Raw genomic sequence first — 25,421 nt, forward strand, 5'->3', positions numbered from 1 at the left:
GTTTTGTGGTGTATTTTTACACATACCCATGCTGGGTGGGAGAAATCTCTCTGTAAATGGACAATTGTGTGTAAAAAAAAATCAAAAATGTGTCATTTACAGAGATATTTCTCCCACCCAGCATGGTTATATGTAAAAATACACCACAAAACACATTATACTACTTCTTCTGAGTACGGCGATACCACATGTGTGACACAGCCTAACTGTGCTAAGGGGCCCAAAGTCCAATGAGTACCTTTAGGATTTCACAGGTCATTTTGAGACATTTGGGTTCAAGACTACTCCTCACGGTTTAGGGCCCCTAAAATGCCAGGGCAGTATAGGAACCCCACAAGTGACCCCATTTTAGAAAGAAGACACCCAAGGTATTCTGTTAGGTGTATGATGAGTTCATAGAAGATTTTATTTTTTGTCACAAGTTAGCGGAAATTGATATGTATTGTTTTTAGGACGTTAGGCCCCTCAGCGCACCTAGGTTGCAAAAAAGTGTCACACATGTGGTATCGCCGTACTCAGAAGAAGTAGTATATTGTGTTTTGGGGTGTATTTTTACACATACCCATGCTGGGTGGGAGAAATCTCTCTGTAAATGGACAATTGTGTGTAAAAAAAATCAAACAATTGTCATTTACAGAGATATTTCTCCCACCCAGCATAGGTATGTGTAAAAATACACCCCAAAACACATTATACTACTTCTCCTGAGTACGGCGGTACCACATGTGTGGCACTTTTTTGCACCCTAAGTGCGCTAAGAGGCCCAAAGTCCAATGAGTACCTTTAGGATTTCACAGGTCATTTTGCGACATTTGGTTTCAAGACTACTCCTCACGGTTTAGGGCCCCTAAAATGCCAGGGCAGTATAGGAACCCCACAAATGACCCCATTTTAGAAAGAAGACACCCCAAGGTATTCCGTTAGGAGTATGGTGAGTTCATAGAAGTTTTTATTTTTTGTCACAAGTTAGCGGAAAATGACACTTTGTGAAAAAAAACAATTAAAATCAATTTCCGCTAACTTGTGACAAAAAAAAAAAATCTTCTATGAACTCACCATCCTCCTAACGGAATACCTTGGGGTGTCTTCTTTCTAAAATGGGGTAATTTGTGGGGTTCCTATACTGTCCTGGCATTTTAGGGGCCCTAAACCGTGAGGAGTAGTCTTGAAACGAAATTTCTCAAAATGACCTGTGAAATCCTAAACTGTCCTGGCATTTTGGGGGGTGCCTAATTGTAAGCACCCCTGTAAATCCTAAAGGTACTCATTGAACTTTGGGCCCCTTAGCGCAGTTAGGGTGCAAAAAAGTGCCACACATGTGGTATCGCCGTACTCAGGAGAAGTAGTATAATGTGTTTTGGGGTGTATTTTTACACATACCCATGCTGAGTGGGAGAAATATCTCTATAAATAGACAATTGTGTGTAAAAAAAAATTAAACAATTGTCATTTACGGAGATATTTCTCCCACCCAGCATGGGTATGTGTAAAAATACACCCCAAAACACATTATACTACTTCTCCTGAGTACGGCAATACCACATGTGTGGCACTTTTTTGCAGCCTAACTGCGCTAAGGGGCCAAAAGTCCAATGAGCATCTTTAGGCTTTACAGGGGTGCTTACAATTAGGCACCCCCCAAAATGCCAGGACAGTGAACACACCCCACAAATGACCCCATTTTGGAAAGTAGACACTTCAAGGTATTCAGAGAGGAGCATAGTGAGTCTGTGGCAGATTTCATTTTTTTTTGTCGCAAGTTAGAAGAAATGGAAACTTTTGTTTTTTCTTTTTTTTGTCAGAAAGTGTCATTTTCCGCTAACTTGTGACAAAAAATAAAATCTTCTATGAACTCACCATGCCTCTCACTGAATACTTTGGGATGTCTTCTTTCCAAAATGGGGTCATTTGGGGGGTATTTGTACTATCCTGGAATTTTAGCCCCTCATGAAACCTGACAGGTGCGCAGAAAAGTCAGAGATGCTTGAAAATGGGAAAATTCACTTTTGGCACCATAGTTTGTAAACGCTATAACTTTTACCAAATCCAATAAATATACACTGAATGGTTTTTTTTTTATCAAAGACATGTAGCAGAATAACTTTCGCGCTCAAATGTATAGGAAATTTTACCTTATTTGAAAAATGTCAGCACAGCAAGTTAAAAAAGTCATTTTTTTGCCAAAATTCATGTCTTTTTTGATGAATATAATAAAAACTAAAACTCGCAGCAGCAATCAAATAGCAGCAAAAGAAAGCTGTATTAGTGACAAGAAAAGGAGGTAAAATTCATGTAGGTGGTAGGTTGTATGACCGAGCAATAAACCGTGAAAGCTGCAGTGGTCTGAATGGAGAAAAAGGCTCTGGTCCTTAAGGGGCGAAAAGACTGTGGTCCTGAAGTGGTTAAGCGAGTATTTCTTTTTATCTTGCCAATTATGGCTTACAGACAATGAAAACTCCAAATTTAGCATTTCAGAAAATCAGAATATTGTGAAAAGTCTATGCTTCATGAGACGCCACACACAGACATATTGGATACATGGGCTATAACTAATACCGTACTTGTATGCGTCATAATTGACGCCTTGACTGATGAAAAGCCGCATACGAGCGGTACACAGCGTGCCAATACCTCACCATTTCCAAAATGGCGCTCACACCGTCTGGCGCATGCGCGCTCACCCCCACGTCCGTTCTCCGCTCACTCAATCTATTTATAGTGCTCAGTTCGCCTCTTTCCTCACTGAGGCGCTGAGTTCGTTCCAGACCCCCAATTGGTAAGTCCTCCTACTATATTATTTCATCCTCACTATGCCTGATCCTCCTTTTTATATTAATATGTGAGCACTATACTTTAATAATTTAACTTAACTTGTGGCCACTCTGTTTCAGGCTATGTCATTACAGACCTGGTCTGACATTTGACACACTATCACAATTATATGATGTCAATTTACAATGGGTTGTGATTGCCATGATGGTTATGACATTAAATATAGTAGTCTATAGCATATCTTCATCAGCTTTAGAGGCTTTTTCCCTTGAACATCTGCAGAGATAGATACCAAAATAAATCATAGCGATCGATTATTTATGGATATTATACAAAGTATATGCCTGTGCTGTTATATGCCTGTACTATTGTTTGCACTTTTTTCTGTGAAGCGCCGACTTCTGTTTAATTCATCACAGGTACTTGGGGTCAGTTATTTATGTATATCATTGTTTTGTATTTTTAGCTTGTGCTCCTGTTTTGATTGCCTGAGGAAGCGGGATAATCCCGCGAAACGCGTAGCACCTAGGCGCACCAATAAATTGCTGATCTTTCGACTGAACATTGTGTTTTATATTGGTTCTTGGTCTGTTGGATGGGTGGTGAGTACGTCTCCCCCCAATTTTTAATCTTAGCTTTGTTTTTACTCTTTTTGGCGCCTCTGGACCTTGTCCTGAACACATAATCCACCTATGGTGGCAAGGAATTTTCCTATTTTTCTTTCTACAGAGAGCGACATCTTATACCTGAGTGGGGTCAGGTGCTAATTCTCCCCACCGGCATATGGAGCGGTTGCCTAGGGGCAACCCGTGTTTGTGAGTATAATTTTTTCTAATTAATTCAGCTTCAATTGTCTTGAAATACCGCACCATTTGGGCTCTCGGTCTTTTGTTTTTTGTTTCTGATGGGCTATAACTGTCACAGTCCTTGTGTCAAGCCACTCTCGAACCATAGACAACGTCATAATCATCTTACCTGAGCTAGGAGGAAATCGACTGGACTGCTGCTCAGTGGTACAAAGTTCTCTTTTCAAATGAAACTAAATTTAGCAATTTATTTGGAAAGCACGGTACTAAAATCTGGAGGAAGAGTGGACAGGCGCATAATCCAAGTTGTATGAGGTCCAGTGTGAAGTTTGCAAAGTCAGCGATGATTTGGGGAGCCATGTCATCTGCTGGTGTTAGGCCACAAGGTTTTATCAAGTCCAAAGTCAGCGAAGCAGTCTACCAGGAAATTTTAGAGCATTGTATTCTTCCCTCTACTGACAAACTTTATGGAGATGCTGATTTCATTTTTCATCAGGACTTGGCACCTGCCCACACTGCCAAAAACACAGATACCTGGTTTAATGACCATGGTATCACTGTGCTTGATTGGCTGGAAACCTCGCTAGACATAAATCCCAGAGATATATGGGGTATTGTCAAGAGGAATATAAGAGACACCAAACACAAAGCAGACAAGCTGAAGGCTGCTATCAAAGGATCGTGGGCTTCAATAACACCTCAGCAGTGCCATAGGCTGAGGTATGAATTACACACACATATACAGTATTGCATTGAAGCAGCAATTCATACAGAAAAAGCCCCGACCAAGTATTGAGTGCATACACGGACATACTTGTAAGCCAAAATTTCCGTAGTAAAAATCTTTTTTTTTAATTGGTCTTATGTAATATTCTTAGTTTTTGAGATACAGTACTGAATTTGGGGTTTTCATTGCTTATAGGCAATCATCAAAAAATGGAGAGAAATAAATGCTCTGTGTGTAATTAATCTATATTGTATATTAATTTCCGTTTTTTAATTGAATTACTGAAATAAATTAATTTTGATGTATTCTAGTATATTTCTGACTAATGATATTCAGAATGAAGCACTTTTAAAACCTCTTAAGAAAGGGATTTCTTTTCTCTTTATTTCCCCTGTATTAAAAACTGTAAAAGCAATATAAAAATTATAACAGCTTCTGTCTGAAGTATGTGTAGAAGAAAAGCATGTCAGCAGTACATTTTCTCCCTTGTGCATCATTATTGGCTTTTCCAGCCAGACCACAACTTGAGGAAATCCAGTGTGCAATGCTGGAAAGAGATCTCTCAAATATTAGAAGTTAAGAAATTGATTTCATTAGAACATTGTAATGCTTTAGTTTTCAAATTCTTACTCTCCACAGATGGAAAATCCTCTTCATTTCCTTGTGTGTGGTATCCAAAAAGAAGTATGGTCTTGCTGGCCAATTGTTGTCCGTGGGTGACATGGAAGGAACATTTTTCTTCATCTCCAGAAAGTACTTGTGCATCTGTAGCAAAGTTACTTTATATTAGTACTTTATAATATGAATGCAAAACCAGAATCAAAATACAAATAAACCCAGTAATGCTGTTCCAGTCACGTGGCACAAATACAGTCAAGAAAATAGTGAACATTGGAAATACATGTGGTCTCTTTCGGCAATGGTGATTTCAGTCCTACACCAACAAACCACTTGTGCAGTGGAACATAGAATTATGATGTAAACTACATAAAAATAAGCCATGAGCCTTCCTTCAGTACTCTAACCAAGTCCATTAGAAGGATGGGGGGCTGAGAAAAACAGGGAAGACATTATGTTTGCCAAGGTTAATCAACATAAGATGTTGACAGTAATTGTAGGATATTGCATAGATTCTTGCAACATAAATAAAAGCTATGAATAGGTGAACTTATAGCTAAGAGAAAAGAAGCAGTCTACTTTGAGACACCGGTAAAAAAAAGAAAAAAATCCAAGGTGGCACAAGAAAAAGTAAAAACAAGACCAGAAAGCAATATCTATAAGAGAGGGGATAAGTATAACAACTACAATTGATCACTGAAAAAGATCTGAAAGAAATGTAATATACACACAAACATTAGGTTGTCCCCATTAATACACAATACGAGTTTTGGCATTTCATAAATAACTATTCATTGCCTTATTTTTGAAAGAATCCTTACTTTACTGAATTTTTCACAAGAGCCTAAAACTTTTGTGTGATACAATCTAACTAGATAAATCCGTATATATACACTGCTTAGGGTTGTGTCTGCCCCGCTTCTACAAACCCACTTCTACAAAGACAAACATGCTAAAAACAATTCCCAAGACAAAGGTATATTTTCATTATTTCATCCACTCTGTTCTTTTTCTATTACCAGTAATTTTCCTTTCTATTAACAGTAGAATATAAGCAATATTTCAATTCAGAGGATATGGGAAAAAAAGTGTAGAATCATATAAGCATATTTTAAGCAGCAAAATGTATATGTTACAGGCAATGTGTGAAAAGCAAGTATTTTATAGAATGCCTAGGCAATATATACAATGCCTGGAGTTTTTTGGCAAGGTATGAAATAGATGTGTTGTTACATACATTTCCTAGGCATTCTATACAATGTACAAAGTACTAATTTGGCAAAGTGTGAAATGGGATATCGGCAAGGTATTTTCCCCCCAACAAAATGCCTGAGAATGAAAGAACATTTAAAAAAAAACATGTTTGCGAGAATGAATTTTGAAATGCACTTAATTTTCTTCTTTACACAAATGTATTTCATATTTTGGCACTTAGTCTTGAACACCTCAGGAACCCTTGGCCGCTTCCCGTGGAGTGAGCGGTAGCAACAGATCAAAGAGGTATTTTGTGTCAGTAAGCTCTTTGGACAAAATGCGAATTCTGATCTTGCATATAGTTGCTTTATAATTCCTTGTGCTGTCCCAAGTCGGTAAAAGCAGTCTTCTGTCCCATTCATAACAACTGCCAACAGATTGCGCGAGTCGTCGCGTCCCTTGTCGTCGTCAGGGATGGGAACTCGCACAGTGTCTCCCAAACATGCAGGAGTGATTTTTTTTGTCAGAGTTCTTCTTCATTTTTTTGGCCTGTACTTCCAGATTCAATGTCGATTGTCTTCTACCTTCGACAGCATTCTCAATGTTGAAGCAAATGTTTCACAAAACATGAACCCCATAACCTTCCATTTCCTCAGCTCCATCGTCTTTAGTAGCATGCCCACAGATAGTGTGAATGATCCGCCCACACTCTCTACATACATGGGCGCCGCTGCTTTCCTTTAAACAGACACAACACATGGCAGAAAAGGAAGACTCTTCAATATCCATGTCTTCACCGACATTTTGGCTTTCTTCATCGTAAATTCTATAGAATGCCTAGGCAATCACTAACAAGACTACCGTATTCTATACTCTACCAGTTTACCTTCTGACATTGTATAGAATGCCTAGGAAATGTTTGTAACGGCACAGCTATTTCATACTTTGCCTAAACACTTTAGGCATTGTATACATTGCCTAGGCATTCTATAAAATGCCTGCTTTCAAACTTTGCCTGTAACATATATATTCACATAGATCGGCACATCAGACCTGAAAGAGGAGTAAAGAGTAAGGCTACTTTCCCACCAAGACGTTGCGTTTTAGGGGACGTTATGGTCGCATAACGTGCCCCTAATGCAACGCATGGTGGTGTTGAAGTTGGACGTCAGATTGAGCTGCGTTATGCAGCTCTTAAAGCAGCCGCTCCAGGTTAGTGATAGGAAGTCTGGATCTTTTGAAGGATTCGGATCATTTGAATCGGATCATTGAAAACATCTGGATCTTTGAACTGAATCATTTTACTAGGGAAGCAGACTGGGGGTGAAATGACTAGCAGGACAGGACTTTCCCTGCACTGTACATTCTGTATGTTCCTGTTTCTTCCAGACAGACATCCACTGTGAACCAAATCTTTCATTGTGATGATCTGGATGATTCGACTCACAAAAAAGATCCGGATCAAATGTACGATTCGTTCATGATCCAGACAACACTACAGTTCCAACTGAGTCACCACAGTGCAGTGAATATTAATTAGCCATTTGGCTGGCCACTGGAGGAGGAGGAGGAGGAGGGGAGACCTCCTCGGCCAACATTACTGAGCATGTGCAAACAGTCTAACGTGGCTTAGCCTAGTATGAAGTACAGCATGCAGCACTTTGTTTAAACGTGCTGCGTTACTATGTAACGCAACGTGTGCACTGTGAACCGCACATTGATTTTACAGTGCTGTGAGTTAGGCTGCGTTACTGGCTGCTGTAATGTGGAACTTTAACGTCCTACTGTGAAACCAGCCTAAGGCTAGGTTCAAACTCATGCAATTCAGCTTATCCTTAGTGGATCGGTTGTGCCTTATTGCAGCGTCTAGTGAGTATGTTCACATTAATCACCGTTGTGTATCCAGCCCACCACTGCCGCAGCCATCACCACCATTTAAGTCCTCTCACTGTCTGACACTGCTTCTGGGATCAGGGACAATCAGTAGTAAGCTCAGACCCCTATCAGAAACAAAGCGCTACCACTGGCTAGGTCAAGGGGAATGCTACCTAGCAACAGGGATGATTCTCATTGGTCCACCACTCAGTGAACCAATAAAAATCCTGGCTGGTACATTGGCCTTTTGCAAACTAATGATGGCGCTATGGCTCTGCCAGGACTATCAGCGATTGTCCCCGAGCCCAGCAGAAGTCAGTGTGTGGAGGACCCGAATGGTGACTTAAAGGGAAACTAAACTGAGAAGGATATGGATTTTTCCTTTTAAAATACCGGTTACCTGACTCTCCTGCTGATCCTGTGTCTTTATTACTTTTAGTCACAGCCCCTCAACAAGCATGCGCATCAGGTGCTCTGACTGAAGTCAGACTGGATTAGCTGCATGCTTGTTTCAGGTGTGTGATTCAGCCACTACTGCCCCAAAGAGATCAGCAGGACTGCCAGGCAATTGGTATTGTTTATAAGGAAACATCCTTATCCCTCTCAGTTAAGGTTCCCTTTAAGACACAGAAGGCAAGTGTGTAGATCCAGAACGGAGGGGTAAAAAACACCATCCATTTCCATAGGCTTTCACTGACTTTCTGAGCATCCCCAGCATATGCGGGCTCTGGAGCTGTGTGATCTGGATCACATGATCCATTCGCTGTTTGCAACATCTGTAAATTACTACACTGTTCTTTACTAGTTTATACTATGAGTTTTCAAGATAATGGTTTTAATTAATTTTAATCTTTTTTTGGTATGTTTTATACCTTTTAAATAGATCTGACTAGACACCAATAACAATACTGATATATTACAGTGATGTGAAAAACTATTTGCCCCCTTACTGATTTCGTATTCTTTTGCATGTTTGTAACACTTAAATGTTTCTGCTCATCAAAAACCGTTAAAGGGGAACTGAAGAGAGAGGTATATGGAGGCTGTCATGTTTATTTCCTTTTAATCAATACCAGTTGCCTGGCAGCCCTGCTGGTCTATTTCTCTGCAGTAGTATCTGATTAAAACAGGAAACAAGCATGCAGCTAGTCTTGTCAGATCAGACTTATAAGTCTGAACCACTAAAACACCTGATCTGCTGCATGCTTGTTCAGGGGCTATGGCTAATAGTATTAGAGGCAGAGGATCAGCAGGGCTGCAAGGCAACTGGTATTGTCTAAAAGGAAATAAACATGACAGCCTCCATATACCTCTCTCTTCAGTTCCCCTTTAACTATTAGTCAAAGATAACATAATTGAACACAAAATGCAGTTTTAAATGATGGTTTTTATTATTTAGTGAGGAAAAAAACTCAAAACCTACATGGCCCTGTGTGAAAAAGAAATTGCCCCCTGAACCTAATAACTGGTTGGGCCACCCTTAGCAGCAATAACTGCAATCAAGCGTTTGCGATAACTTGCAACGAGTCTTTTACAGCGCTCTGGAGGAATTTTGGCCAACTCATCTTTGCAAAATTGTTGTAAATCAGCTTTATTTGAGGGGTTTCTAGCATGAACCGCCTTTTTAAGGTCATGCCACAACATCTCAATAGGATTCAGGTCAGGACTTTGACTAGGCCACTCCAAAGTCTTCATTTTGTTTTTCTTCAGCCATTCAGAGGTGGATTTGCTGATGTGTTTTGGGTCATTGTCCTGCTGCAGCACCCAAGATCGCTTCAGCTTGAGTTGACGAACAGATGGCCGGACATTCTCCTTCAGAATTTTTTGGTAGACAGTAGAATTCATGGTTCCATCTATCACAGCAAGCCTTCCAGCAAAACAACCCCAGACCATCACACTACCACCACCATATTTTACTGTTGGTATGATGTTCTTTTGCTGAAATGCTGTGTTACTTCTATGCCAGATGTAACGGAACACGCACCTTCCAAAAAGTTCAACTTTTGTCTCGTCGGTCCACAAGGTATTTTCCCAAAAGTCTTGGCAATCATTGAGATGTTTTTTTAGCAAAATTGAGAAAAGCCTTAATGTTCTTTTTGCTTAAAAGTGGTTTGCGCCTTGGATATCTGCCATGCAGGCAATTTTTGCCCAGTCCCTTTCTTATGGTGGAGTCGTGAACACTGACCTTAATTGAGGCAAGTGAGGCCTGCAGTTCTTTAGATGTTGTCCTGGGGTCTTTTGTGGCCTCTCGGATGAGTTTTCTCTGCGCTCTTGGGGTAATTTTGGTCGGCCGGCCACTCGTGGGAAGGTTCATCACTGTTCCATGTTTTTGCCATTTGTGGATAATGGCTCTCACTGTGGTTCGCTGGAGTCCCAAAGCTTTAGAAATGGCTTTATAACCTTTACCAGACTGATAGATCTCAATTACTTTTGTTCTCATTTGTTCCTGAATTTCTTTGGATCTTGGCATGATGTCTAGCTTTTGAGGTGCTTTTGGTCTACTTCTCTGTGTCATATAGCTCCTATTTAAGTGATTTCTTGATTGAAACAGGTGTGGCAGTAATCAGGCCTGGGGGTGACTACAGAAATTAAACCCAGGTGTGATAAATCACAGTTAAAGGGGCACTACAGCGAAAAACTGTAAAATGTAAAATATGTGCAAACTTATACAAATAAGAAGTACATTTTTTCAGAGTAAAATGAGCCATAAATTACTTTTCTCCTATAATGCTGTCACTTACAGTAGGTAGTAGAAATCTGACAGAAGTGACAGGTTTTGGACGAGTCCATCTCTTCATAGGGGATTCTTAGCAAGGCTTTTATTCTTTATAAAGATATTCCCTAAAAAGGATTTAAACAATGATGTTGGCCAGCTTCCCTGCTCACTACACAGTTTTTTGGCAGTTGGACAGAGCAACTGCCATTCTCTAAGTGCTTTTGAAAATAAATATATCCCTGAGAATGCCCTATACAGAGATGGACTATTCAAAAACCTGTCACTTCTGTCAGATTTCTACTACCTACTGTAAGTGACATCAGCATAGGAGAAAAGTAATTTATGGCTCATTTTACTCTGGAAAAAATGTACTTCTTATTTGTATATGTTTGCACATATTTTACATTTTACAGTTTTTTTGCTATAGTGCCCCTTTAAGTTATTTTTTAACAAGGGGGGCAATCACTTTTTCACACAGGGCCATGTAGATTTTGAGTTTTTTTTCTCACTAAATAATAAAAACCATCATTTAAAACTGCATTTTGTGTTCAATTATGTTATCTTTGACTAACAGTTAACGTTTTTTGATGAGCAGAAACATTTAAGTGTGACAAACATGCAAAAGAATAAGAAATCAGGAAGGGGGCAAATAGTTTTTCACATCACTGTACATATGCTCCCATTGTTAGAATTATTTTCTTAGTTTAATGGATTGTATATATGTTAGGGGAGTTAATATATACCCAGCGTCATTCCCCCCTTACTATTCCCAATTGTTTCCTTTTTTGTATATATATATATATATATATATATATATATATATATATATATATTTTTTTTTTTTTTTAACCACTTGAGGACCCTGGGCTTTAACCCCCTTAAGGACCAGGCCCTTTTTTACCATTCAGACCACTGCAGCTTTCACGGTTTATTGCTCGCTCATACAACCTACCACCTAAATGAATTTTGCCTCCTTTTCTTGTCACTAATAAAGCTTTCTTTTGGTGCTATTTCATTGCTGCTGCGATTTTTACTTTTTATTATATTCATCAAAAAAGACATGAATTTTGGCAAAAAAAAGATTTTTTTAACTTTCTGTGCTGACATTTTTCAAATAAAATAAAATTTCTGTATACATGCAGCGCGAAAAATGTGGACAAACATGTTTTTGATAAAAAAAAAACCCATTCAGCTGATATTTATTGGTTTGGGTAAAAGTTATAGCGCTTACAAACTATGGTGCAAAAAGTGAATTTTCCCATTTTCAAGCATCTATGACTTTTCTGACCCCCTGTCATGTTTCATGAGGGGCTAGAATTCCAGGATAGTATAAATACCCCCCAAATGACCCCATTTTGGAAAGAAGACATCCCAAAGTATTCACTGAGAGGCATAGTGAGTTCATAGAAGATATTATTTTCTGTCACAAGTAAGCGGAAAATGACACTTTGTGACAAAAAAAAAAAAAAAAGTTTCCATTTCTTCTAACTTGCGACAAAAAAAATGAAATCTGCCACGGACTCACCATGCCCCTCTCTGAATACCTTGAAGTGTCTACTTTCCAAAATGGGGTCATTTGTGGGGTGTGTTTACTGTCCTGACATTTTGGGGGGTGCTAAATTGTAAGCACCCCTGTAAAGCCTAAAGGTGCTCATTGGACTATGGGCCCCTTAGCGCAGTTAGGCTGCAAAAAAGTGCCACACATGTGGTATTGCCGTACTCAGGAGAAGTAGTACAATGTGTTTTGGGGTGTATTTTTACACATACCCATGCTGGGTGGGAGAAATATCTCTGTAAATGACAATTTTTTATTTTATTTTTTTACACACAATTGTCCATTTACAGAGATCTTTCTCCCACTCAGCATGGGTAAAAATACACCCCAAAACACATTATACTACTTCTCCTGAGTACGGCGATACCACATGTGTGGCACTTTTTTGCACCCTAACTGCGCTAAGGGACCCAAAGTCCAATGAGTACCTTTAGGATTTCACAGGTCATTTTGCGACATTTGGTTTCAAGACTACTCCTCACGGTTTAGGGCCCCTAAAATGCCAGGGCAGTATAGGAACCCCACAAATGACCCCATTTTAGAAAGAAGACACCCCAAGGTATTCCGTTAGGAGTATGGTGAGTTCATAGAAGATTTTATTTTTTGTCACAAGTTAGCGGAAAATGACACTTTGTGAAAAAAAACAATAAAAATCAACGAGCAGGTCGTCAGTACGCAAGGCGGACCTCTGCCCCCGTTCAAGTCTGGTGGTAACGAGCCGTTGGGGGAAGCCCTGGCGACTAGGCCGTGCAGTGCCACAGCATCGGATTCCTTCTAACTTTAAGTGCTGAAAGAGGGCCACACTTGTGTAATAATTGTCCACAAAAAGATGGTACCCCTTCTGGAACAAGGGTGACACCAAGTCCCACACAACCTTTCCACTGCTCCCCAGGTAGTCAGGGCATCCGACCGGCTCCAATTTTGAGTCTTTTCCCTCATAGACCCTAAAACGACATGTATAGCCTGTGGCCCTTTCACAGAGCTTATACAGTTTCACCCCATACCGGGCGCGCTTGCTTGGGATGTACTGTTTGATGCCAAGGCGCCCGGTAAAGCGTAAGAGGGACCCGTCTACGCAGATGTTCTGTTCAGGGATATAAGCATCTGCAAATGTTGATGACAGGTGGTCTATGAGGGGCCGTATTTTGTGGAGCCGGTCATAAGCAGGGTGGCCCTTTTCATGACAGGTTTCGTCGTCGTTGAAGTGCAGGAAGCGCAGGATGGACTCAAATCGTGTCCTGGACATGGCAGCAGGGTACAAGGGAACATGATGTACTGGGTTCGTAGACCAATACGACCGCAATACATTCTGTTTCATTAGTCCCAAGTGAAGGATAAGGGCCAAAAAGATTTTAATGTCGGAAACTTGGACTGGTTTCCACCGGAAAGGCTGGGCATAGATGCTCTCCGGGTGCTCGGTGATGAATTGTGTGGCTTTACGGTTGGTCTCAACCACAATTAAAGAGAATCTGTATTGTTAAAATCGCACAAAAGTAAACATACCAGTGCGTTAGGGGACTTCTCCTATTACCCTCTGTCACAATTTCGCCGCTCCTCGCCGCATTAAAAGTGGTTAAAAACAGTTTTAAAAAGTTTGTTTATAAACAAACAAAATGGCCGCCAAAACAGGAAGTAGGTTGATGTACAGTATGTCCACACATAGAAAATACATTCATACACAAGCAGGCTGTATACACCCTTCCTTTTGAATCTCAAGAGATCATTTGTGTGTTTCTTTCCCCCTGCAGTTCTCATGCACTGAAGTTTCAGGCTGCTCTTTTCTTCCTGCAAACAGCTCTGTAACTCCTCAGTATGTGAAAGCCCAGCCAGCTCAGAGGACGATGTATCCAGCTTGTAAAAGATAAGAGAGAAGCTGCCCTAATCTAAATAGCACACAGGCAGTGTGCTTAGAGGGGCCTGGAAGGGGGAGTTCATAGCAGAACCACAACACTGAAGAACTTGGCAGCCTTCCAGACACAGGCCGACAAGTCTGACAGGGGAAAGATACATTAATTTATTACAGAGACTGTGCTAGTAGAAAGTGCTGCAGTAAGCCAGAACACATTAGAATAGCTTTTGGAACTTGTAGGATGATAAAAAACAGGATGCAATTTTTGTTACGGAGCCTCTTTAAGTCCAAGAGAACCTGGGTGATGAACAGCTGCAAAAAGTCTAGGGTCGTTCCTAGATGAGCTGTCGCCACCTGGACTCCAGACTGGGCGGTGAAAGGGGGCACTACGGGTGCGGCGGAATCAGGGGATTGCCAATCTGGATGTGCCAGCACCTCTGGGAGTCTATGGGTACTACGGGCCCGTCTTCTTCTTGGTGGCTGCGACGGGGGTACAACTGCACTTGCCACCGTACCAGTTTCAACTTCCATGCTGGCGCTCACCACTTCACCAGGGTCTACGGAAGTACTGGTACCAAGTCCAGGAGATGCTGCGCTGCTGGTGCCTGCCTCACCAAGAAAACTATCATCAGCGCTAGCACCACCCTGCTGCCCTTGAGGCGGATCCTGCGCCACTTGCGGTCTAATGATATGGGGTCTGGTACGCCTGGCTCTAGCCGGGACCAAAGCCTCGTCATCACTTTCGGTCAGGGACCCACTGCTTTCCACAGGTTCAAATTCGGACCCGGATGAATGATTCGACGGATGATTCTTCCCAAAAGAACTCATCCGACTGGTCCATATACCTGTATACCTCCTCATCGGAAAGCCCCCTTCTTGTCATTGTGGATTGCTAAATTTATGGGGTTTTCCTCCGAGACTACCCAGAAAAAAAGAGCACCTACCTAGCAAAAGGGAGTATTTGAGAGGTATTGGGGTTGGTGGGAAGTGGGGTCTCAGAGGCAATCAAACAATCACGGGACAATCAAATACAATTACAGCACAATCGACTCCAATCACAGCACAAGCAAATCTGATGCACTCGGAAGGTGGTGGTTGGAGGTGGTGGGGGGAGGGTGGGGTTGGGTGTGGTGGGGTTGGGTGTGTTGGGGGGGAGGGTGGTGTTGGGTGTGGTGGGGGGAGGGGGGGTTGGGTGTAGCGGGAAGTGGGGTCTTAGGCAATCAAACAATCACGGGGCAATCGAAGCCGATCACGGGACAATCAAATACAATTACAGCACAATTGAATCCAATCACAGCACAATCAAATCTGATGCACTTGGAAGGTGATGGGGGGAGGGTGGGGTTGGTTGTGGCAGGAAGTGGGGTCTCAGAGGCAATCAAACAATCACGGGGCAATCGAAGCCGATCACGAGACAATCAAATACAATTACAGCACAATCGAATCCAATCACCGCTCAATCAAATCTGATGCACTCGGAAGGTGATGGGGGGGGGGGGGGGGGGTTGTTGGGAAGTGGGGTCTCAGAGGCAATCAAACAATCACGGGACAATCGAAGCAGATCACGGGACAATCAAATACAATCGCAGCACAATCGAATACAAGCGCAGCACAATCGATACAATCACAGCATAGTCAAATACAATGCACTTGGACGGTGATTGGGGGGGGTCTGAGGGCGATTTGAGGGGGTGGGGGGTTGATCAGGAGCCCGCACGGGGCAGACTGAGTCCTGATCTGATGAGAGGCAGACACAGGGGGTTACTGATCGCAGATCAGTTAGTGATTGCTGGGGAGGACAGATGTAAACAAAGAGCAGGGGATGTAATCAGGAGGGGGGTTTGAGGGCAATCGAGGGCCTGGGCAGGTGATCGGTTACCCCCGCGGGGCAGTTAGGGTCTGCTCTGATGGGTGGGGGTGCTGAGGGGTGATGGACAGGTGATAGACAGGTGATCAGAGGGGGATCAGGGGGTAAGGTAGCTGGCTGTATACAGATGTATACAGTATACAGGGGGGTAGTCTGGGATGGGGTCTGGGGGTGATCTAAAGGTGGGGGGGGGATCAGGGCTGTCTAGGAGGCAGTTAGGGACCTAAACTAAGGTACAGCGTCGCTAGTTAGTGGCAGGTGGGGAGGGGGGGGGGGGTTATATAGGGGTGCAAGGGTGCTGGCAGGGGTCTTGCTGGGGTGATCAGGGAGGGTATGAAGGCTGGGGTGGGAGATCAGGGACCCTGAGCAAAAAAAAAACCAATGTGTGCTGTATACTCACAAAGTGGTTCCTCCTCGCTGATGGTCTCTGCAACAATGAGACCACGAGGCGAGGAGGAAGCACGTATAAGGCACTTTGTTTATCTAACAAAGTGCCTTATACTACCTGATTGGCTGTATTTGCGGATTCCTCCGCTCGCCGGCGCTGCTAAGTGGCCGGCGAGCGGAGACAAAATGCCGGGCTATCGATCCCGGGCGGAGGATCGCGTCACGGATGACGTGATCGCTCCGCCCATGCCCCTACAAGGACCGCCGCCTTTGGGCATGAGCTGGTCCTTGTAGGGTCCGCTTCCCGGCCGCCTCTGTGCGTTAGGCGGTCGGGAAGTGGTTAAGTATGTAACTAGCTCTGTCTCCTAATTGACCTGTCCCCATAAGCTCTTGATCAGTATTGCCTTGTAATGACCCCCCTCAGCCTTTTAATCAGACACTATAGAAACCAACCTAAAATGAAGTCATCATTCTAATCTAGAAAATTAAGCCCCCAATCTTAAACCATTCAACACAAAACATTTATATCAAGCTTTTCTCCTGGAGGACTCAAAGCACTCCAGGGGCAAGCAGGATCATAAGGGAGCCTTGCCCAAAGACTCCTTGCCATTTTACATACTGGCTTGAGCCAGGATTTGAACCCTGGTCAAGGGTCCAAATCCTACATCAAAGGTAGCAGCCTTGCCAGTACGCTATCCAGCTGACATAACTTTCATATGGATTAGATGTTATAATTTAAGTAGGCCTCAGTTACTTGGCCTGAGTTTTATGTAAAAGGCTTGTCCGCAGTGTATGCCTTTAAAATAGATAGAGGGTTGGTGATGCAGGCAGAGGCATCTCAGGGTCTGCGTGTAGCAGAAGATACACGCAGATACTGAGAACATGTTCCTAACAGAAGGCCATCGGCCACTCTGACCTCAACAGGAACAGAAAACATTGGCCATGTTTACTAAACATCCACGGTCCTGCATCTGGGTCAAGTGTCTCATTGATTATTAATCGAGTAGGCGGGTATGATGACGCCACGAGTGGGTCCACCAATAGACTGATATAGGGGGTGGCGAAGATGATGTCAGATTTAACTCTTTCCTAGTCGGTATTAAATCTGGAGCGAGCGATGGGGAACTCACTTCTGCTTCTTCCTTCTGCACTAGCTCGCAAGGCCGACTTGGACCTCTAAGCATGTTATTCCTTTATGTAAGCTGATATAATGTATGCTATGTACATAGGTAGTTTAGTGTAACGTAGGTAGGAAGAAGGTACCTGATAGACTTCGGTAGGGAGTCTAATCAAGAGCTTGTAATGCAACATGAAGATTTGCATAGCTAGGATATGATGACTGTATCTATCTGTCTTTCTGTGACTTGAATAAATAACGGAAACATTGGAGAAGCCTGAGAAAGTCTATATCCTGTTTGCGGTGTGGAGAGTCAAGTAATCTCACAGTCTGTGAGACGTAACTGTAAGAAGTTACTGGTGTCGAAGCAAGGTGATATAAGAACAGTTTATAACAGTGGTGCCTGAAATCCTTCCCTGCCTAGCAATACAGGCAGACGGGGCCGGGGGCCAAAAATGGTTTCAAGATATTCCACAGCAAAACAAGCGGAATAGACGGACGCAGACGGTAAAGCTTATCAAGCTGATACTGATAAGTGGGAGTGTGCGGGAGCCAAGCACACAGCTGCAATTCGAGAAAACCGGCGGCGACACTCGTGGATGTTAAACTTAGACTGAAAGTGCACATCAGTCCTAGCCTAAACCGGATCGCAGGTGTCTGGAAGCTCCGAGGGCGTCTGGCAGCTGCCGCTGGAGATTGATCCGCTGAGCCAGTGTGGGTACACAGAGCTGACGCTCAGTAGTTCCAGAGATCCACTCAGTGTCGTGGAAAGTTGCCAAAAGCTGGTCGAATTCGCAGGCTTACAAAGTCTTCTGCTCAGGCAAGTATGTTTTACGTTGTTGTGTTGCATTATCTTTATTGTATGAGAGGAGGTTAATGTGTTAATGTGTATATTCTGTGTTAATTGCAGTGGGGAGGCTGCGGGCTTCTCATCTCTCCTGTGCGTGGTGGGAGGGGTGAGGAGAGGTGCAGCTCCGATGTAAATACAGAAAGTGTTGTCAGAGTTTATGTGCTTTGTTTTTTTTTCTTCGGATTCAAGTTTTCTGTGTTGCATATTTATGTGGTGGTTATCTCTGCATTTGTCTCAGGCATGTGTTTGCTGGAAAGAAGTCGATTGGGTTTTTTTCTCTCTCCTCTCTTCTCTTCTCTCCCCGTCTCTACAGAGGCTGGGAAAAATGTCCAGATAGAGCAGGGGGGGGGGGGGTCCCCTGCAGCAGGAGGGGATAGAGAGGAGCGTAGTGGAAAAGTGTAGTGAGAGGTAAAGCTTATCTAGTTCCAGTCAGGGCTGATAAATGTTCTAAAAGTTATATAGGTTTAATGTTGTAGTCATGTCAGACTGATAAATGTTGTTCGTCTCAGTAATAGTGCTGTAATAGTTCTGAGTTATGGCTGAGATAAGCTGCAGATGAGTTGTGGAGAGAGGGGATAGAGGGAGAGAAGAGGAAAGCGAGTGTCTTTCTGTTTGTGAGATGTTCTGCACGTTTCTCGCATTTCCAGTCGGTGCTGCTGCTAACATGTTTTTTCAATGTCTGTATTGTGTTGAAGTTCTAGCTGGGATGTTAACAGTTAAAACAGTTAGTTTGGTTCTTAGTTATGTCTGTGATAGAGTGAGAAAGATTCCTACGTCTCTGGGGATCCGTATGTCTGATTGCAGTTCGGATTACAGTTCGGATTACAGCCGAGCAAAACAAGCGGAATAGACGGACGCAGACGGTAAAGCTTATCAAGCTGATACTGATAAGTGGGAGTGTGCGGGAGCCAAGCACACAGCTGCAATTCGAGAAAACCGGCGGCGACACTCGTGGATGTTAAACTTAGACTGAAAGTGCACATCAGTCCTAGCCTAAACCGGATCGCAGGTGTCTGGAAGCTCCGAGGGCGTCTGGCAGCTGCCGCTGGAGATTGATCCGCTGAGCCAGTGTGGGTACACAGAGCTGACGCTCAGTAGTTCCAGAGATCCACTCAGTGTCGTGGAAAGTTGCCAAAAGCTGGTCGAATTCGCAGGCTTACAAAGTCTTCTGCTCAGGCAAGTATGTTTTACGTTGTTGTGTTGCATTATCTTTATTGTATGAGAGGAGGTTAATGTGTTAATGTGTATATTCTGTGTTAATTGCAGTGGGGAGGCTGCGGGCTTCTCATCTCTCCTGTGCGTGGTGGGAGGGGTGAGGAGAGGTGCAGCTCCGATGTAAATACAGAAAGTGTTGTCAGAGTTTATGTGCTTTGTTTTTTTTTCTTCGGATTCAAGTTTTCTGTGTTGCATATTTATGTGGTGGTTATCTCTGCATTTGTCTCAGGCATGTGTTTGCTGGAAAGAAGTCGATTGGGTTTTTTTCTCTCTCCTCTCTTCTCTTCTCTCCCCGTCTCTACAGAGGCTGGGAAAAATGTCCAGATAGAGCAGGGGGGGGGGGTCCCCTGCAGCAGGAGGGGATAGAGAGGAGCGTAGTGGAAAAGTGTAGTGAGAGGTAAAGCTTATCTAGTTCCAGTCAGGGCTGATAAATGTTCTAAAAGTTATATAGGTTTAATGTTGTAGTCATGTCAGACTGATAAATGTTGTTCGTCTCAGTAATAGTGCTGTAATAGTTCTGAGTTATGGCTGAGATAAGCTGCAGATGAGTTGTGGAGAGAGGGGATAGAGGGAGAGAAGAGGAAAGCGAGTGTCTTTCTGTTTGTGAGATGTTCTGCACGTTTCTCGCATTTCCAGTCGGTGCTGCTGCTAACATGTTTTTTCAATGTCTGTATTGTGTTGAAGTTCTAGCTGGGATGTTAACAGTTAAAACAGTTAGTTTGGTTCTTAGTTATGTCTGTGATAGAGTGAGAAAGATTCCTACGTCTCTGGGGATCCGTATGTCTGATTGCAGTTCGGATTACAGCTGAGACGTGAAGGAATGCTGAGGCTGATTTTTGTGCACTGTGGATAGATGCTGTGTGTAACGATGCATAAAAAAATGTATGTTCTATTTGAGTTTGCTCTCTCTCCTAGGTCTATAGGAACGAGAGGCTGCTATGGGAGCAGCCATCTTGTCTGGCAGTCCAGGACTCAAAATGGCGGCAGTGGAGAGAGCCCGCCCCCGTGAGTCATGGCCCCCACACGTCATGGCAGGGGGGAGGAGGGGCTGGGGGATCCACGTCACGTCAGGCTGTGCTCGCGGCTCCGGGCAGAGCAGCTGAAAGGAAGGGGGGTACAAATACAGAGACATTCTCCTGTGTGTCTCGGTTCTCAAAGTATTTCCCCAGAGCTTTTCCCTGGGTCCATGGACAGGAATGCCAGAATAGGAAGTGTTTCCCAGCTCGGTGCAGGGACACACGGAGCAGTACAGATCGGAAATGGGTCTGTACTGTGTTGCTTATGGGATTATTCCTGTAAGTGAGGCACCTTAATGGGTGGTGCAGCATGAGTTCCCAATAGAAGGAAAGGGGGACAGCGCATCAAAGGGGGTGCCGGAGTTGGAAAAAAGGGGGTTGACCAATTCGGGTTTCCGTCGCCGCTTCTGCAGAGCGGTAACGTTTTTTCCGGTTTTGTCGTGAACAGGGCCAGAGCTGGACTGAGAGGTCTATGCTGGGCTGGAGCCGTTTTTGTGTGCGTTTTTTTTTTCGTCCACTGATTGGTCAAATATGTTTTTTCCAGCTCCTATCAATTGTAGCACAAAGAACAAGGACTGACAGCAGTTCATGGGGCAATTATACAGATGATAGAATTGCCGTTTACAGAGTGACAGTGTATCAGTACAGTGTTTGCCATGTGGCTACCTACCAAGTGGGCATTCAGGGATCTGCATACAGGCATGTGACGCTGGTATGCTTAGCCCTGCACCCTGTGTAGTTTAAGTGCAAAGTGCTCCTTCCTACAGGGAGGCAGCCAGTTTTTTTTGGTAGTTTAGGTGGTGGCACGGCAAACATTGATCAGAGGGTACAACACACAGAACTTCTAGCAGAGCTGGTATCGCGATGAAGTTCTAGACAAGTAAATGCGATAATGAGTAAGAGCATTGCAGGCTCACCTGCAAAGCAGCATCAGGTGTGGCATCCGTAATCTGTGCATGCGACGGCCGCGCATGGACAGATAAGGGGGGATGTGGAGTGAGCTGCAATGGGGTGAGAGCTTCCAAAGGTGAAGCGAGCTTCCATAGGTGAAGTCCGCGGGAGCATATTTTAAACAGGTAAGTACTCAGGATAGTACTGAGGTACAGGGGTGAAGTTTAACTCCAATCTACCAATAAGAGTAAACAGAGTTCATGAGAACCATAAAGCAACGAGATCAATTACGATATATATTGATCAATTTAAAGTGTAAAGAGTACAAGCCGCAGGGCGAATCCCAAATCATTAATAAGAATTGATTTGTTTGTATTTCGATTTCAGGTGTTTGGCAATATGGATTTGAGACAGATGCCGTGCTGGCAGCAAAGCTGGAGATGTCAGTCGGATACGCGAAAGGTTCCAGATGCCAATCTAAGCTTGGAGAACAGCGAGATTCCTGAGATTGGAAAGAGACTAAAACACGAGATTCCTGAGATTGGAAAGAGACTAAAACACGAGATTCCTGAAATGGGAAAGAGACTAAAACACGAGATTCCTGAGATCGGAAAACGTCTAAAAAAACTGTCTGAGCAAAGCATAGTGCAAATTGCTAATGTTTTTCTTTCCCAAGGTGGTGCTTTTATAATGAGGAGTACTGTGCTGATGGTGATCCTAGGTTGCCATTTCGTCCTAGGAGAACGAAGAGAGGACATTCTCATGTATAATAAGGGGTTAATGAGAATGCAAGGCCCAAGCATGTTAATGTTGGGTGACAAAGGTACTGATCCTTTCACACCTCCCTCTGATTGGCACAGATGGACCAAGCAGGGATGGAGGGAAAGAGCACTTGTGCCAGGAGAAAACAAATTTCATGGCACAATGTGGGTGAAAGGTCTGAAGGGTCAAGTGTGCGGGCAGTGGGAATTTAACGGCAGTGTAAATCTGCTATTGAATGCCACACTCCCAGAATCGATGCACCGATCCAAAGGTTTGTTAAAAGGTACATTGCAGTACAATGGGTACATGCAAAAGGTGGAGTGTGTGATTCAGGGGTACCTTGTCTTGGTTATGCAGAGTGAGATGGGTCCAGATTGGAGAGGAACGAGCAGGAGGTGTCAATTCTCTTACCAGAGAGACGCAGGGGACAACATCACACTCTGGAGCTACCAACAGAGAGTGCCTCTGAAACAACTATACACACGTAAAGGCTGGAAAGCCGAGGGTGTGTGGTTCTCGAAACAAGAAGTAACAATCGAGATCAAGCCACATTTCCAGGTGACAAAGAGGGTGGGGAGAGCGGTCCCGGGGGAGGGAAAGCCCACACAGGGAACCCCATTCACACCACACGGGTCACAACAGGGGACGATATTACACAGTCCATATGCAGCAGCTTATCCTCATGATAGTTGGGTAAGTGAAGAGGTACTCTTAATCGAAAGATTGCAGAGAGTACAGTCTTCCCGACCTCAGGTACATATTGTGCCTCAGGACGTAAGGGGGGAAGAGGTCCAATCAGGACAGCTGGGGACATATTTTGTCAGCGAGAGATTGGACAAGGGGAGGTATATTAATTTTTCTGGAGAAGGATCTTTTGCATGGCAGCTTCGAGATGTTTGGGTGAACAAATGGAAACGGTGCAACATTCCTTTAGGCACCGCTACTTCCTTAGTTCCCACCTCAACCCGTGTCTTACACCAGGACCTGAGAGGTCAACCTTTTTTGGTGCTAGACGGGGAGGTGAAGCAAGTAGAGTTGTCCTCAGGTGGGCAATTCTTGCAGAAGTTCCTGCGTTGGCCGGGGCAAGTCAAATTTAGTGAAGAAGCCTGCAGGCTCAATAACGCAGAAGGCGAGGCTACCATTCAAAAGATCCACCCTGAAGCCCAACCGATAGTTCCGGTGGCAGAAGGAAAGGTTTGGTTTTTTAACATAAGGTCTAATGATACATTCAAGGTATATTCTCATAATTGTTCTGATAAGGGGGAGTTTCCAAGGGGAACATATTGTGTGAGTGGAGATCCCATATGGATCCTGTCATCCAGGTTTGATGACGTTGTTTCTCAAATTGTTAAGAGAACTCTAAAGGTCAAAGTTTCACGGGTAGTTCCCATCCTGAAAGAGAACACGACATGGGACAAAGGGGAACAGGGTTTGATCCAAGACGACCACATTTTGTTACAAAGGTTAAACAAACAGTACACTAAGTTAGAGGTAAGATTTCACCATGATACAGGTGATCTTAACGAGGTAGAACACAAAAATGAGCAGGTGAGTTCCAGTCTGCCCTGGTGGACAAAGGTTCCGGTGATGTTCCAGGGACACTCGGACGGGGCATCTGCAGTTCCAAAGTTCTTTCTACACCCACTGGTCGTCTGGATGGGGATGACAACTTTAGGCATCATTATCCAGGTGAGGTTGCGGGTTAAAATTACGTAAAATAAATTAACCTGGTCCAGAGATTGGTGCCTCATAAACAATCTCCGGAACCAATAGTTTAAATTAAGGGATATACAGGGTTACGGGTATAGGTTTAGTAGTACCTAGGAGCTGATTGTATAAAGGCGCTCTTTTAGAAGGCACCTGGCACTGCTCCATTTTGTAACAACCAAACGAGTTTCACTTTTCTGTGGTCATGCAAGTTTGTGAGTGATACGCAAGTGACGCAAATGCTGAGCATGTGGTATTGAGGGACTTAGAAGTAGGGCCTCCCCAGAGAGCCTGGTTACAGGAAGACCAAGAGGTCTTGCTCTCTCTCTTCCAGGGGTAATCGCCTAGAGCAGAGAAGTTGTGTGAGCACGAACATCGAAAAGTGAAACATACAAGAAAGAAACCAGGTACTGGGAGGTTCAGACGCTGGGATCTGCGGGTCAAGCCGTTTTAGGGGGGATTGTTATAATTTAAGTAGGCCTCAGTTACTTGGCCTGAGTTTTATGTAAAAGGCTTGTCCGCAGTGTATGCCTTTAAAATAGATAGAGGGTTGGTGATGCAGGCAGAGGCATCTCAGGGTCTGCGTGTAGCAGAAGATACACGCAGATACTGAGAACATGTTCCTAACAGAAGGCCATCGGCCACTCTGACCTCAACAGGAACAGAAAACATTGGCCATGTTTATTAAACATCCACGGTCCTGCATCTGGGTCAAGTGTCTCATTGATTATTAATCGAGTAGGCGGGTATGATGACGCCACGAGTGGGTCCACCAATAGACTGATATAGGGGGTGGCGAAGATGATGTCAGATTTAACTCTTTCCTAGTCGGTATTAAATCTGGAGCGAGCGATGGGGAACTCACTTCTGCTTCTTCCTTCTGCACTAGCTCGCAAGGCCGACTTGGACCTCTAAGCATGTTATTCCTTTATGTAAGCTGATATAATGTATGCTATGTACATAGGTAGTTTAGTGTAACGTAGGTAGGAAGAAGGTACCTGATAGACTTCGGTAGGGAGTCTAATCAAGAGCTTGTAATGCAACATGAAGATTTGCATAGCTAGGATATGATGACTGTATCTATCTGTCTTTCTGTGACTTGAATAAATAACGGAAACATTGGAGAAGCCTGAGAAAGTCTATATCCTGTTTGCGGTGTGGAGAGTCAAGTGATCTCACAGTCTGTGAGACGTAACTGTAAGAAGTTACTGGTGTCGAAGCAAGGTGATATAAGAACAGTTTATAACATTAGACAAGGACTCGAAGGAGATCACATGCACCTGTACTTACAATTCTCTGCATTGTGAATTCATAAATCTTCTTTCCAGCATTTGCACGGAAAAACTTCCTGTACTCTCTACGGACCTAGGCCACAAGGACAACATTTATATTAATGACTATGTCATAAACAATCTTAACAGCAGTCTGACATTGGCAACCTAAAACGTTTTAGAATGGATTAAAAAAAATCAATTAGGTTAGCTACTATACACAACA

General features: G+C 43.5%; 1 protein-coding gene across 4 annotated transcripts in view; it reads right to left on the bottom strand.

Moving 5' to 3' along the window:
* Window positions 1–25,421, bottom strand: part of MYO1B (myosin IB) — a 927,952-nt gene that overhangs the window by 69,899 nt on the left and 832,632 nt on the right. For all 4 annotated transcript variants that reach the window (XM_068244859.1, XM_068244861.1, XM_068244860.1 and 1 more), the window contains 2 exons: window positions 25,215–25,289; window positions 4,936–5,070 (listed from right to left, as the gene is read on the bottom strand). In XM_068244859.1, the coding sequence (XP_068100960.1) occupies window positions 4,936–5,070; window positions 25,215–25,289 (210 nt within the window). The remainder of the gene's footprint in view (window positions 1–4,935; window positions 5,071–25,214; window positions 25,290–25,421) is intronic.

This window comes from Hyperolius riggenbachi, chromosome 7 (assembly GCF_040937935.1).
Source record: "Hyperolius riggenbachi isolate aHypRig1 chromosome 7, aHypRig1.pri, whole genome shotgun sequence".
Lineage (NCBI taxonomy): Eukaryota > Metazoa > Chordata > Amphibia > Anura > Hyperoliidae > Hyperolius > Hyperolius riggenbachi.